Genomic DNA, 13,772 nt, shown 5'->3' with positions numbered 1-13,772 from the left:
CACCCGAATTATAAAATAAGTACCCTTATTCCACAAACTAATTATTAAAAATTGACATAACTAAAAACATTCGGGAAAAAAAATACCCTAATTCCTACCATGATGCATAAACTGTGACATCAGTATATATAATACAAAGAAATTCAATTTCTATATATATAGTCGGACCTTGAATAAAACTAATATTTATTTTCTTTTGTTCACTAATTTCTCAAATGAAAAATTGAATCAAATTTTTCTCAAAAAGAAACCGACCTTACGCCAATATATGGCCAATATTATTAATCTCGAGTTAGGTTGTATGGTGGCAATGAACTTCCCAGAAAGAAAGCAGTTTACCATTAATTTAACGATCTTCTCTCCAATCTACCGCTAATTTCATTTGGACCAGCAATTCGACAAGAAATGTCAGTTCAAGAAAATGTAAAACTAGTTTCAAAACTTTTAAAAAGCTCTATAGCAAAAAAAAAAAAAAAAAAAAAAATATTCAACAAACGAACACGTACAGAAATTTTAGGAATCCTAAACAAAGGTAAGTTCGATCCTGGGTGTGGGGGCAGTGCCCACACCCAGGATCAATGGCTGAGATTCAATCTCATTAGGAAAATTTTTTTTTAAAAAAATAAAAATTGGGCCAGAAAAAATTCTGGTCCTTGGATGTACACCTGCAGGCAGTGCCTGCAGGGGTAGGAAGGAATAAACCCTAAACAAGAGAGGCTTTCACGGGTTTTCCACCCGAATTAAAGCAGACATAAACGTTTACATACCCGAATTAAAGCAGAAACAAATCCCTAATTTCTTGAAACAAACACAACTATCTACATTATATATATAAAAAATTGTACAGTGGCAAATAAATTCCTCACCTTGCCTGATTCGTCGACTGGAAAAAATGAACGGGAAGTGAGAATATTTTGTCTTCAGACAGCTTGCTTGATTTTATGACTCTGCCGTGATTTTTGTGGAGAAAGAGTTGCTTGATTTTTTAAGAGAGGGCTTGCTTTATTGTATGAGAGGTTGTTTCAAATATTTCAAATATCACGGGGGAATCTGAAAGAGAGGTTGCTTGATGTTGTGAAACGGAACCATGGTTGAGTTTTGCGTTCAACAAAATATATAATATTAATGCCACGTGTCACACAATGAATGGCTTGGGGCAGTGCCCCAAGTGGTAGCGTCGAACGAACCGTGATTGTGGCAAGGGGGAGGGATCGAACCCCAAGGGCCGTGTAGGCTAAGCCAAGTGCGGAGGTGGCGCGTGGCCTTCTTGCCCAACCGGAGGCATAGGCGTGGCGCCATTCGCCGGGGTGGTGTGAAAGACCGGTGTACGAATGATCTGATACAGCAAAAGGACCTGAAACAATTTTTTTTTTTCTGCATATAAGCACGGAAATGGCAATCCCACCGTTCAAAGTTGCCTACTCCACCTTTTGATTTTTTTTCCTCCCGAATGTTTTTTCCCCCCTAAAACTCTCTCCTAAATTTATATTTATTTATTTATAATATTTTTGATATTTTTATCAGTCTACTTATACATCGAACTCATGAAATTGAGAACTTTTAATTCATTATTTTAACATTGTAATTTAATTTCTCTCTATTTTCATAATTATGGCACGATCTCATTCCAAATTATAGTTCAACCTCTAATTAATTTTCACAATTATATATAATACAATTTAATACAAATCAAATTAATTATAATTTTTTTTTATAAAAACATGCAACATGTATCAAATATCCCTACGATTTTTGTCATTAATAAGACTATATTCTAATCGTCTATTATAAAACGGTGGTAGTCAAATCAATCAAAAAAATCACAAGAAATCGAAATCAAGTGTGGCAGTGATATCGATTTTTTTTAAGGTAAAAACTTGTGTGAAACGGTCTCACGAGTTGTATTTGTGAGATGAATTTCTTATTTGGGTTATCCATAGAAAAATATTATTTGTTATGCTAAGAGTTTTACTTTTATTGTGAATATGGATAGGGTTGACCCGTTTCACAGATTATGATCCGTGAGACGGTCTTACATGAGACCAACTATTTTTTTAGAGTAGGTCTCATGTGAGACCGTCTCACGGATCCCAATCTGTGAGACGGGTCAACCCTACACATATTCACGATAAAAAGTAATACTCTTAGCATAAAAAGTAATACTTTTTCATGGATTATCCAAATAAAGATCCGTCTCACAAAATATGACCCGTGAGACCGTCTCACACAAGTTTTTGCCATTTTTTTAATGAAAGTTTTTTGAAAAAATATATAACTTTTTTATACAAATGAGGTTTCATATCTAATATAACTGCTATCCATATAATAGTTAGGGATGTAAACGATCCAAACCAAACCAAACAGTATCAGGCTTGAGCTTGGTTTGTTTAAAACTGTTTGAGGCTCGAGCTCGAGCTTCTATTATCAGGCTCGAGCTTGGTTTGTATTGAAATTATTGAGCTCGTTAAAAGCTCGAGCTCGGCTCGTTAAAAGCTCGAGCTCGGCTCGTTAAAAGCTCGTTTAGCATGTTAATCAAGCTAGGCTCGAGCTCGGCTCGTTAAAAGCTCGTTTAGCATGTTAATCAAGCCAGACTCGAGCTTGATTGATTATTAGCTGATTTAACATGTTTAACAAGCCTGGCTGGAGCTCGTCTCGTTTTCGAGCTCGATAAACATAGAATAGAGCTCGAGTTTGAGTTTGAATCGAGCTTGTTAAAAATTAAATATATCTATAAACTAATTTTAAATCAGAAATAAAAATGTAAATTCATTCATAAATAACCAAAACGACACAAATAAGAGCAAAAAAAAACATAAATAAGTATATTATTGAATATTCCAAAATCATGTTTGCGAGCCACCTAAACGAGCCGAGCTCGAGCTCGAGCTCGCGAGCCTATTATCAAACATGTTTGCGAACTCACGAGCCGAATATCCTTAGGCTTGAGCTTGGTTTGATTAAATTTTCGAGCTAAAAATCGAGCTTGAGCTTGGTTTGATATGATTAACAAACAAACTCAAACGAGCTTTTTATCGAGCTGAGCTTCGAATAGCTCACAAACCGTTTGGTTCATTTATATCCCTAATAATAGTCCAGTTCGACATAGCAGACGGAGGGGTTAACGCAGATACGGCAGCTCAACTACCTGCCTATATTTTGTGAACTGCATTCCGTTTGTTTTAACGGCTGCCATTTTCATGACGGCTTTCGGTTCCTGTCTTTTCTCATGGACCCGGATCACCTCACCAAAGTCGATTGAATTGTATCTTCGGAAACATAAAAAAATATATCAAACATAATGAACTTAAACTCGCGTGTAAATATAAAAAATAAATTCAAATTTGAATCTCGTTTTTTGTTCTTGTGAGAAAAAAATCAGCTCTATTGTTAGAAAAATGTTCCCTTGCAATCTAAATCAAGTTGCTTGCATGACATTCGATTTGGAGTAATTTAGTTGATGAGAGGGCTAAACACATGCAATTTTATTCTAAAAACTCGGATTGAACCCGTTAGATTTCTATAAGACTGATCATGGGCGGGAAGGATCCAAAAATCAGGCGGGAGGGAGGGTCTTGTGTTTCTAGGTAAGGTGATTGGACACTCAAGTTGTGTCGATCTCCAAGGTCGGCGTGATCTTTTGTGAAAGCATTGGTGTTCCCCTCGTGGCATCTAGCAATCCATACAGGACAGCTTTTGCAACGCCTAGCTTTTCTCCTTCGCAGCAAATTAGCCCTGTTAAGATAGAAAAATCACCATATATAGAAAGTAGCAACCTTTCCTTTCGTGGGCTCGGCGTGAAAAGAATATTGGCAGATTATCTGAGCATGGATGCAAAAGGGAAGGAACCGAGTAGCAGCATCAGGAAATCAGATCCATTTTCTAGTAGGAGAAGAGAGATATCAGCGTCTCTATCAGTCGAATGTTCAAAAGTAGCCGTTAGTCCTCAAGACCTGCATGAGTCATCAGTGGAAGAGTGAACATGTTTGATCGATTTGTTCTCTGTTTAGTTATGTTACTCAGTTATATTCTTTGTTTGTATATGCAGAAAGAGTGTCGCTAAGTTCTAAAAAATGCCATGGACCATGATGTTTTTTAGTACATTGATATCAAGATTTTCATGAGCCGAGTACTTCGTAATCCCCTTTATGCATTTGTCAGTCTTAAAGTTTGAAGCAACGTGATAGCTATCTGATTTCATGCACGAAGAACTATATTTCGTTTCCCACCGTATATATTTTTCTGAAGCGGGAAAAAAAAGATTTTGCAATGTTGTACTTTTTAGAAGATTTTGTTTGTGTAAGATCCTTGTTTTATTTGTCCTCGAGTTTATTGGATTTACTCAATTTTTCGAGTTCGCGGTGTTTTAATTGTGTTCGATGGATCTACTTATGTAAGTTGATGATTAAAGCAAAAAATAAACCAAGCGTATTTAATTCTTTTATAGAACAAGATATATTTGCTGAAAACGAAGGGCAGGCAGGCCATTGTGTCAAAAAGTCAATTCCTTACATGAATTCTAAATGCCAGATATCCAAGCAAAAAAAAAAGTTGGATCAATTGTTTCCTATGATCTTTCTTTTTGGGGGATAAGAATCGACAAATTAGTAGGCGAACTGGGCTGCACTGCATTTCTTCTTCGAGTAACACGAATGTACCAGAAAACCGTCACCAAGAAAGCAGCCATTAAACCACCAAGAATCACCACACCGCCAACAACTGGTTCATCAATCCAACGGTGGTGGTCGTGGTGGTGATTGATTTTCAGCACTGATGAAGCTCCATCTACCACTCCGGAGACGATTGCTTCTGTTAAATTCTTTACATTTTCTTCCGATTTTGGTGATTCAGACGGGATTGAACTGGACCATGATGCAGCAATCTTATCATGCTTTCCAAGCTTCCGCGCTGGCATTGGTGCCTCCGCAATGAAATACTGGTCTTTGTCACCTGCCATTGCTGTGATTGAATGGGCATTCGCAAGAATCAAGAAGCCAACAAGAAATCGGATCATTTTTAGCATATGCTGACGTAATATCCGATGGCTTCCTGAAATTTGAATCTAACACTTTTTCAGACAAGGCCTCGCGCATATATAGGACTCTGTTCCTTAGGATTTACACTATTCTTTATGTGCTACCCAGCGAGGTGTTGTCTCGGGGAGACCAACAATGATACACGTGGGGTAACTAATGTATTCGGAAAACAACTTGATATTCAAACAAGGTAACATGATCTCTGCTGTGTTTGTTTGTAAATTGGCATGCAATAATGTCGTTCCATTTTTGTATTCGCAGGCAGAGGTTAATAAGTTGGGGCGATGCTCCTTTGAGTCTCGGAAAATTGTTTTTGTTTTCACGAAAATATTTAGGAATTTTTCCACAAAAAGGATTTTTGCTTTATTTATACTTCTGTGTATAAGTATTATTTTACACTGCTCGACTCTTTATCTTGCCAATTAAAGTTATAGAACCCACAACCACCTCTTTTTTATACATACTCGGTAAACACAGAACTAATGTAATAAGAGAAATTAAATATCTGATTATTGGTCAAACACTCATATAATTACTGTTCGACCCATAAAATTTGCTATTTTCATACCGCGGCTTGATGTTTTATTCTTGCTTCTACGAACTCATTTCCATGTCAGAGTCATTTAGCTCAAAACATTAGTACAAGGTGCTCTGAAAATTAACAAAATAATAGAAATTAAAGTCCTTCAACCCGCTGGTTAATTCGTGAAATAAGATGATAAAGTGATATAATATGAAGATAACAAAATGAGAAGTCTTGATAAAACAAGGTTGTGAAAATAATCGCTGCCTTGTTTTAATGCATCAAACCATAACAACAAAATATGTGAGGAAAGAAACAGGAATCCAGTATGATTTTGTGCTTAGAAAATAAAAGACAGACGAAGCTTCTGATGATTGAGGAGGAAATGACTAGTTGCTGTATAACAAACTATATTAGCTAAATTTCTTGATTTGAATGATAATCGTGCCGTCTCATGAGAAACAAAATGTATTTCAGACACACTGGAGAGGGAGAAAGCACAGTAAATTGTCATTTTTTTAATTATGCTAAACTTTGCTGTCAGACAATGTCTTAATATATTTTAAATTATGCTAAACTTTGCTGTCAGACAATGTCTTAATATATTTTAAAGTTGTGATGCCATCGACTATTTAATTATGGCATAAAACAAATCATCGGCAGTAAAGTTCAGGTCGGCTTAATATTATAAATTTCTGAGGGATATGGTATTGATATTATTGATACATATATAAATAACTTGTTATAATAAGTAATTTGGTGGTTGTGTTTAGGGGGCCAGGGCCAGCAAGCGCAGATTAGTTTGGGTTTTGAACAACCTAAGTTTATTGGTTTTAAGAAATTGCAAATAAAAAAAATTATTATTTTCATTTTATATATGGACCGGGTTGATTCGCTTCACATATTCATGGATAGAAATCCATGCGACCAGTCTCACAAGAAACATACTTAAATAAATAAACACAAAAACTCTTATAAGACCATCTCAATTATCAATTTTATGAGACGAATCTCTAACCCGACTCGACCTATGAAAAATATATTTTTTTTATGATGAAATATATTTTCAATAATATTATTTTAAGAGTAGGTCTCTTGTCAGACGTTCTCATGAATCTTTATCTGTGAGACGGGTTAACCTTATCGATATTCACAATAAAAAGTAATACTCTTACCATAAAAAGTAATGTTTTTCATGGATGACCCTAATAAAATATCTGTATCACAAAATGCGATCTGTGATATCGTCTCACACAAATTTTTGCCTATTCTTAATTGTAAGTATTAACCTATTGATTCCTCACATGTAAAGATCCTTGATACTGTGTCATATCATAGAAATCATACTCATAAATAAATATCGATATAATTTAATTAAATTTATGGCAATAACATTATCATTGACTAATTATCACTAATTATCATTATGAATAGATTTTTTAAAAATTTTTTGGGCTTCGATTTTATCTTAATTATCATCATGAACAGATTTTTTGTTCGGGAAATAAGAGTAAATTTAAACAATCATATGACTCGATAATTACATTAAAAAAAAGCACAATAATATTTAAAATCATATAAAATATTTCTATCACTGAAACATCATAAAAATTAAAATTAACAAAATCTTTCATATCATTTTTACACTTGCAAATCGGTTTAGTTTGAAAATTTTGAACGGCGACAATTTTTTTAATTTGATTATTTGAAGCAAATTTAAACCGTGACTAACTAAAAACCGATCCAAACAAACTATTTGATCTGATTTTCTAGTTTGGTTCAATTTGAATTGGCTTCTGCTTACCATGGTTAACGAGTTGACATTTAGACGAAGATGTAGAATTAGCAACTTGTTATGAGTAAATATTTTTGGAAAATTAGAGATACACATTTTTCATTGGCAAAAAATTGTGTGAGACGGTCTCACGAGTCGTATTTTATGAGACATGTATTTTATTTGGGTCATTCATGAAAAATATTACTTTTTATTGTGACTATCTGTAAGGTTGACCAGTCTCACAAATAAAGATTCGTAAGACCGTCATGTTCTTTTTCATTTCAACAGACAAAACAAGAAAAACTATGTATTTTCCTGTACTTATATTTGTTGCATTGAATTAAATGATGAACATATTTTTTCATGGAAAAATAATAAATGCTTGGTCTTTTTATAAAATGTTCTAATAATTTATAAGCGCGTCAGACAACTGATTAACTTGAAAAAAAAAACGTGTTTAACGTTTGGATAATGGTTTTAATAAAAAGAAAAAGAAAAAAGATTTTAAAGTGGATTAATAATAACACAAAAGTTGCTAGTGTGAGACCCATAAATCGCATTTTATGACATCGACGTAACACAGCCATGCACTCATCTTTTAATTCACTGTCTTCCACCATTGTCGTCTTTGATAAAAGCCAAAAATTTAAGATTTTTTCAAATTTTTCATTTTTAAAAGAAAAATATAAAAATGATATTAGAATCAATTGGGGTTTTTTTTTTTTGTGAATACTTTGAGTTATTATATATTTTAATTGTTTTGTGGCTATTTCATATGTCAAGTGTTAGAAAAATTTTCATTCATAAAAAAATATTTGAATGTCACCAATTGTTTGAAGTACTCCTATTTTGAGCTTCGAATCGTATACGAAATATAACTAAAAATTTATTTATCATATAAATATGTCGATTTTTTTGAGAAAATTATGTTTTCGATATATCACGTTTATTTTTTTTACCATTTTATCGATCAAGTTAAGGTCTTATTTCCATTAACTTGGATTCTCCTCGATTTCAAATATTTTTCTTCGGAGTGTTGATGTGACATCGTTTTCTCGTGGTATATCATTATTTTATAGTGTCACGTCAGCATTCTGATGAAAAATAACTAAAATTGAAATAACAAAAAAGAATGGATTAAAATCATAAATTAAACTATTACAATATAAAAAAAAAATACAAAACTTGCATTTTACCATACCAAAAATATATTTTCCCCTTCGTTGTTTATATGTGATAACTATTGTTCAAAAAAACACAATAAATCACTCCTCAATGTATCTAAATATTGATTTTTATAATCAATACGGAGCTCGAGGTAGAGCTAGTTGCCTCTCAACTTTTTATAAAGTTTTTATATAATAAATAAAATGATGAAATTAATTAATTAAGAACAAGCCCTAAGGTGTAGTACTTTTACATTTTTTTTTCCATTTGACATATTTTTTTTTTGGACTACTATGTAACATATGACCATTATCTTTGAGTGGATACTTGGTAAACCTCCAGACTAACGCAATAGTATTAATCAAGCAAACATGTATGACATATTCGTCTGATAAAATGTTGGTAGATAATCGAATCTATAATCATTGATCAAACGTTTATCTACTCTACAAACTCGAACACCTTTGAAGAGTTGACCATATATAACATTATATATAATAAATATTAAACCCGTATAATCAAGAATGATTGAAAAAAAGGAACGAATCAATGTGAACCCCATGCAAAGATTACAAGAAAAGCATCATATATATTTTGAGTCCATTGGTGCTTGTTACTTGTCAAATCCACTTTAATGATTTTATTTTCTTTAAGGGCTTTTTACGTCGGGTATTATTCTCTATTGTGAGCATGGATTAACAACGTGGATAAAAAAAATTCAGTGCACATGCATGTGAATATTTGAAACCAAATTTGTCTTCAATTTGACCATACCAACAAATAAGGTTACGGGGGATGGAATCTCTCTTTCTTTTAGCTCAAACACACGACTTTATCAAATTCTGTATTAATTTGGACATCGTGTCCGTGTTATGTCCACAAACATAGAATCCTGCTAGACCTCGTTATACTTTCCATATCAACGGTTCTAATTTCAACAAAAAGTAGACTGAAATAGTGAAACTAGACAAGATATTGAGTAATGATAATTTGGATGCGATTCAAAATCATTTTAATATCTATTTAGACAAAACTTGTGTGAGACAGATTTGTGAGACGAGTCTCTTATTTGGTCATCCATGAAAAATTATTACTTTTTATGCAAAGGGTATTACTTTTTATTGTGAATCGATAGGGTTTACACATCTCACAGATTAAGATCCGTGAGACGGTCTCATATGAGACCCACTTATTCATTTATGAATATTAATGATCCATAAATAATAATAAAAAATTGTATCGTGGCTTTTGAAGTACTCGTTCTGTCAAGTCAATTAATTTAATTTTGAAAAATGATTATATTATAAGATAATAACATGAACAGGGTTCGAACCAAATGAAAGTATAAATCAACCTAAACATTTTTCTGAAAAAAAACGGAGACCGTTCCTGTGTCGAATCATGGTTTGACACGAATACTAGTCTATTCTAGATTATGCCAGTATATAAGAAGAAGCAAGCAAGATTGCCAACCCACGACAAGATTACTTGAGAGATAATAACACTACCAAGAAAAAATGCACATAGAGCAAATCGAGAAACAAGAATCAGAAGCAATAGATGAGGAAAAATGGGTATTCGATGTTTCTGTAGATCATAAAGGAAGGGTTCCTCTTCGAGCTTCCACCGGCACTTGGAAAGCCTCTCTTTTCATTATAGGTATTGAATTTAATTGGCAAAATGTTTCATTAGGATATATATAGTTTAAGCACGCTTTCATTCATAAATTACAGGGGTGACTAGGATAGTCGTGTCCACTAGACTAACTTACGGGCCCTTTGTCTTGAAAACGAGTGCATATTTCTTAAAAATTGCATGCTGGTTGATGCACCTAACTTCTTTACAGATTCTTGTACAGCATGTGTTACAAGGATGATCTGTGTTATTCATTAATGGCTGAAACTGAACGAAGTTGTTACTATAATGCTATTACATGTTCACCATATTTGAACAGAAACTGGATTTCTGTCTGTTCACACTCGAAGGATATGAGCCTTTTTCAAAGCACTAGATGATTCTCCACTCTTTCCAAGTTAGTGAAGCACAATAAATTACTAGGCCAAGAATCTGTTGATTTGACCTAGGAAATGGTAATAATACTATAATAAAAAAGTGGGAAAGTATTCAGATAGCATGAAAAAGAACATTTGAGATAGTGAAAATAAGAATTTTCAGGCCAATAAGATCATAACAAGTATAAGGAAGACAGGCTTATTTTCTTACTGCTAGATGCCATTTTTACCGATTAAACGTGACATTTGTTCCTTGTTACAGTGTTTGATGATGCGTTTATTTTGGGTATTGTTTGCAGCAATCGAGTTCGGTGAGAGGCTCAGTTATTTTGGGATAGCTACAAGTTTGATCATATATCTCACTAAGGTGATCCATCAAGACTTAAAGACAGCAGCAAAGAATGTCAACTATTGGTCTGGTCTAACGACTATCATGCCTTTGCTTGGAGGGTTTTTAGCTGACGCGTATCTTGGTCGATTCTCCACGGTTCTAGTCTCATCAATTGTTTATCTCCTGGTAACTGAATATATTTTTCTTCCAAATGATGTCAGAACAAAATCTTGAAATTGAAATATAGCAACTTTTGATGCTACGTACAGGGCTTGCTACTTTTGACGATGTCTGGAACCATCCCGCATTTAAAGCCCTGTGATACGGGTTTTTGTCAAAAACCTCGCAGAATCCATGAAGTGTTCTTCTTCCTTGCCATTTACTTGATCTCAATAGGCACTGGAGGGCATAAGCCGTCACTTGAAAGCTTTGGGGCTGACCAATTCGATGATGATCATCCTGAAGAAAGAAAGAAGAAAATGTCCTTTTTCAATTGGTGGAATTTCGGGCTTTGCTGTGGTCTTCTACTTGGGGTGACCATTATAGTTTACATCCAAGATCACATTGGCTATGCCACAGCAGATATTATTCTTGCAGCAGTCTTAACTTCCTGCACGGTGATATTTTGTATGGGACGACCATTTTATCGTTTTCAAAAGCCAAAGGGGAGTCCCTTAACGCCAATGTTACAAGTACTTGTTGCAGCTACTGCCAAGAGAAATCTTGCATATCCATCGGAATCGGACCAACTATATGAGGTTCCTAAATCAGACATGAAACAGGGGAGGCTTGTTTCGCATACCAATAAGCTTAAGTAGGATAATCATTTCCCTTCATAGACTAGTGGTTTTATTCTTTGTTCGGATTTTAAGAAACTAATCATCTTTTCACATGTATCAGGTTTCTCGACAGAGCGGCAATAATTAGTAACAGACAAAACTTGTCAGATAATGAAAAAAATCCGTGGAGATTAGCAACTGTAACCAAAGTGGAGGAGATGAAGCTTATAGTCAACATGGTGCCAATCTGGTTAACCACCCTGCCATTTGGTATTTGTGTAGCACAGGCTGCTACATTCTTCATCAAACAAGGAGCAACAATGAATCGTACAATCACTCAAGATTTCACAATCCCACCAGCCTCAATATATGCTATGACAGCCATTGGGATGATATTTTCTGTCACAATATACGATAAAATCCTTGTACCCTTCTTAAGAAAAGTAACAGGCAACGAGAGAGGAATCAACATTCTCCAAAGAATTGGTATAGGGATGATATTTTCAGTTGCGACTATGGTTGTAGCTGCCTTGGTGGAGAGGAAAAGACTAAACATTGTGGAGAAAAATCCACTTGAGGGTTCAGTTTCGATGAGCGTATTTTGGCTAGCACCACAATTTATTATAATCGGAATAGGAGATGGATTCACACTTGTGGGACTGCAAGAGTACTTTTATGATCAAGTTCCTGATTCAATGAGAAGCTTAGGCATAGCATTTTACCTCAGCGTGCTCGGTGTTGCAAACTTTCTCAGCAGTCTTTTGATAACTATAGTGGACCATGTTACAGAACAGGACGGAAAAAGTTGGTTCGGCAAAGATTTAAATAGCAGCCGGCTCGACTATTTCTACTGGTTGTTAGCAGGAATTACAGCATTGAATCTTTGTGCCTATACCTTCCTTGCTAGTCAATATTCTTACAAGAATATACGAGTAACAACATTAGCATTGGCCAATGGTCGTGAAGGTAGCGTTGTTTCTGTTTAGGATTAAAAATAAGACTTCGATGAATAACCTATTGATTCCCTTGTAAACATTGTCATATTTACGAATTCACTGGGCATATCTCACACCCCCACAAGAATATTTGCTGTGGGTGGTTAATGAAATAGTATGATACTGGAGTGAATCATATCGAAGTATTTGAATGAGAGATATAAACATATGGAAGATCAAGAAAAGTGTTCATTGGGCTTCAAAGTTTCACCCCATGACTGCCAAGATCGTGCAACCATTTGAAAATTTAAAAAATTTCAGGGCTCGCAATACCAAAACATAGACGCTGTGAATATGGTCAGCATCCACAATTTCTGTGTAACATCATGCAGGTTTAAATAATATCCAATTTGTCTTGACTATGCTACACCTCGTTGGATCCCACGTGTATTAATGAAGAACCATCACAGGATAATGTTTCTCCTGGCATAACACAGAGCGACCCAACATCAATACTAAAACTGTATCTTAATCAAAATATTGTGTCTACTGTCCACATGGTTAAAATAGAGGCAAAAGGTTCAACCCATTAGAATGTTGGGATGCAACCAAAGTCCTATCTATAGAAAGATCATGGGTTAATAAAGATGGAAAGATATCTCCATTGGTATGAGGACTTTTGGGTGGTTCCAAAAGCAAAACCATGAGGGTTAAAACCCAAAGTGGACAATATCATATCAGTGTGGAGATATCCAGATTCCATTGGTCCTAACAAGTGCTATCAGAGTCATGGTCTAGATCGAGCCATGTGGGCTGAATCCTCGATACCTAAACGAAGGAGGTGAGGACTCTCGGTAAAAATCCTTGATTAAACTCTCGAGGTGGTTTATGTTCTCAGTATTCATGTAAGGCGTGCACTCCAATGCAGTGAAGTGGAGTAACCTCGATTGGAGGACGGATACGGCTTGAGGGGAGGCTCGGACCATGAGAATAATAGTGGAACTTCGTTTGAGGGGAGGATTACTGGGATGTAACTAAAGTCCTACATTGGAAGATCTAGAGAAAGATCATGAGTTAATAAAGATGAAATGATATCTCCATTGATATGACTTATGAGGCTTTTTTGGTGGTTCCAAAAGCAAAACCATGAGGGTTAAAACCCAAAGTGGACAATATCATACCAGTGTGGAGATATCCAGATTGTATTGGTCCTAA

The 13,772-nt window shown here is 34.8% G+C and overlaps 1 protein-coding gene across 1 annotated transcript; it reads left to right on the top strand.

Annotated features, from left to right (window-relative positions):
* The first annotated feature begins 9,904 nt into the window (after nt 1-9,904).
* On the top strand, nt 9,905-12,677 carry LOC140817969 (protein NRT1/ PTR FAMILY 5.6-like). The gene is made up of 4 exons (XM_073177764.1): nt 9,905-10,159; nt 10,812-11,029; nt 11,113-11,657; nt 11,744-12,677. Exons 1-4 carry the CDS (start codon nt 10,018-10,020, stop codon nt 12,606-12,608), a joined length of 1,770 nt encoding a protein of 589 aa, XP_073033865.1. The 5' UTR covers nt 9,905-10,017; the 3' UTR covers nt 12,609-12,677.
* The last annotated feature ends 1,095 nt before the right edge of the window (nt 12,678-13,772 follow it).

Source organism: Primulina eburnea, chromosome 2 (genome assembly GCF_022965805.1).
Source record: "Primulina eburnea isolate SZY01 chromosome 2, ASM2296580v1, whole genome shotgun sequence".
Classification (NCBI taxonomy): domain Eukaryota; kingdom Viridiplantae; phylum Streptophyta; class Magnoliopsida; order Lamiales; family Gesneriaceae; genus Primulina; species Primulina eburnea.
This window is presented reverse-complemented; position numbering and strand designations above follow the sequence as displayed.

What these genes read in the sequence shown, in the direction of transcription:
- LOC140817969 (XM_073177764.1), top strand. Translation starts at nt 10,018, where the DNA reads ATGCACATAGAGCAAATCGAGAAACAAGAATCAGAAGCAATAGATGAG. An exon ending in AGCCTCTCTTTTCATTATAG is followed by an intron (nt 10,160 to 10,811) that starts GTATTGAATTTA and finishes TATTGTTTGCAG; the next exon opens with CAATCGAGTTCGGTGAGAGG. An exon ending in TCGCATACCAATAAGCTTAA is followed by an intron (nt 11,658 to 11,743) that starts GTAGGATAATCA and finishes CACATGTATCAG; the next exon opens with GTTTCTCGACAGAGCGGCAA.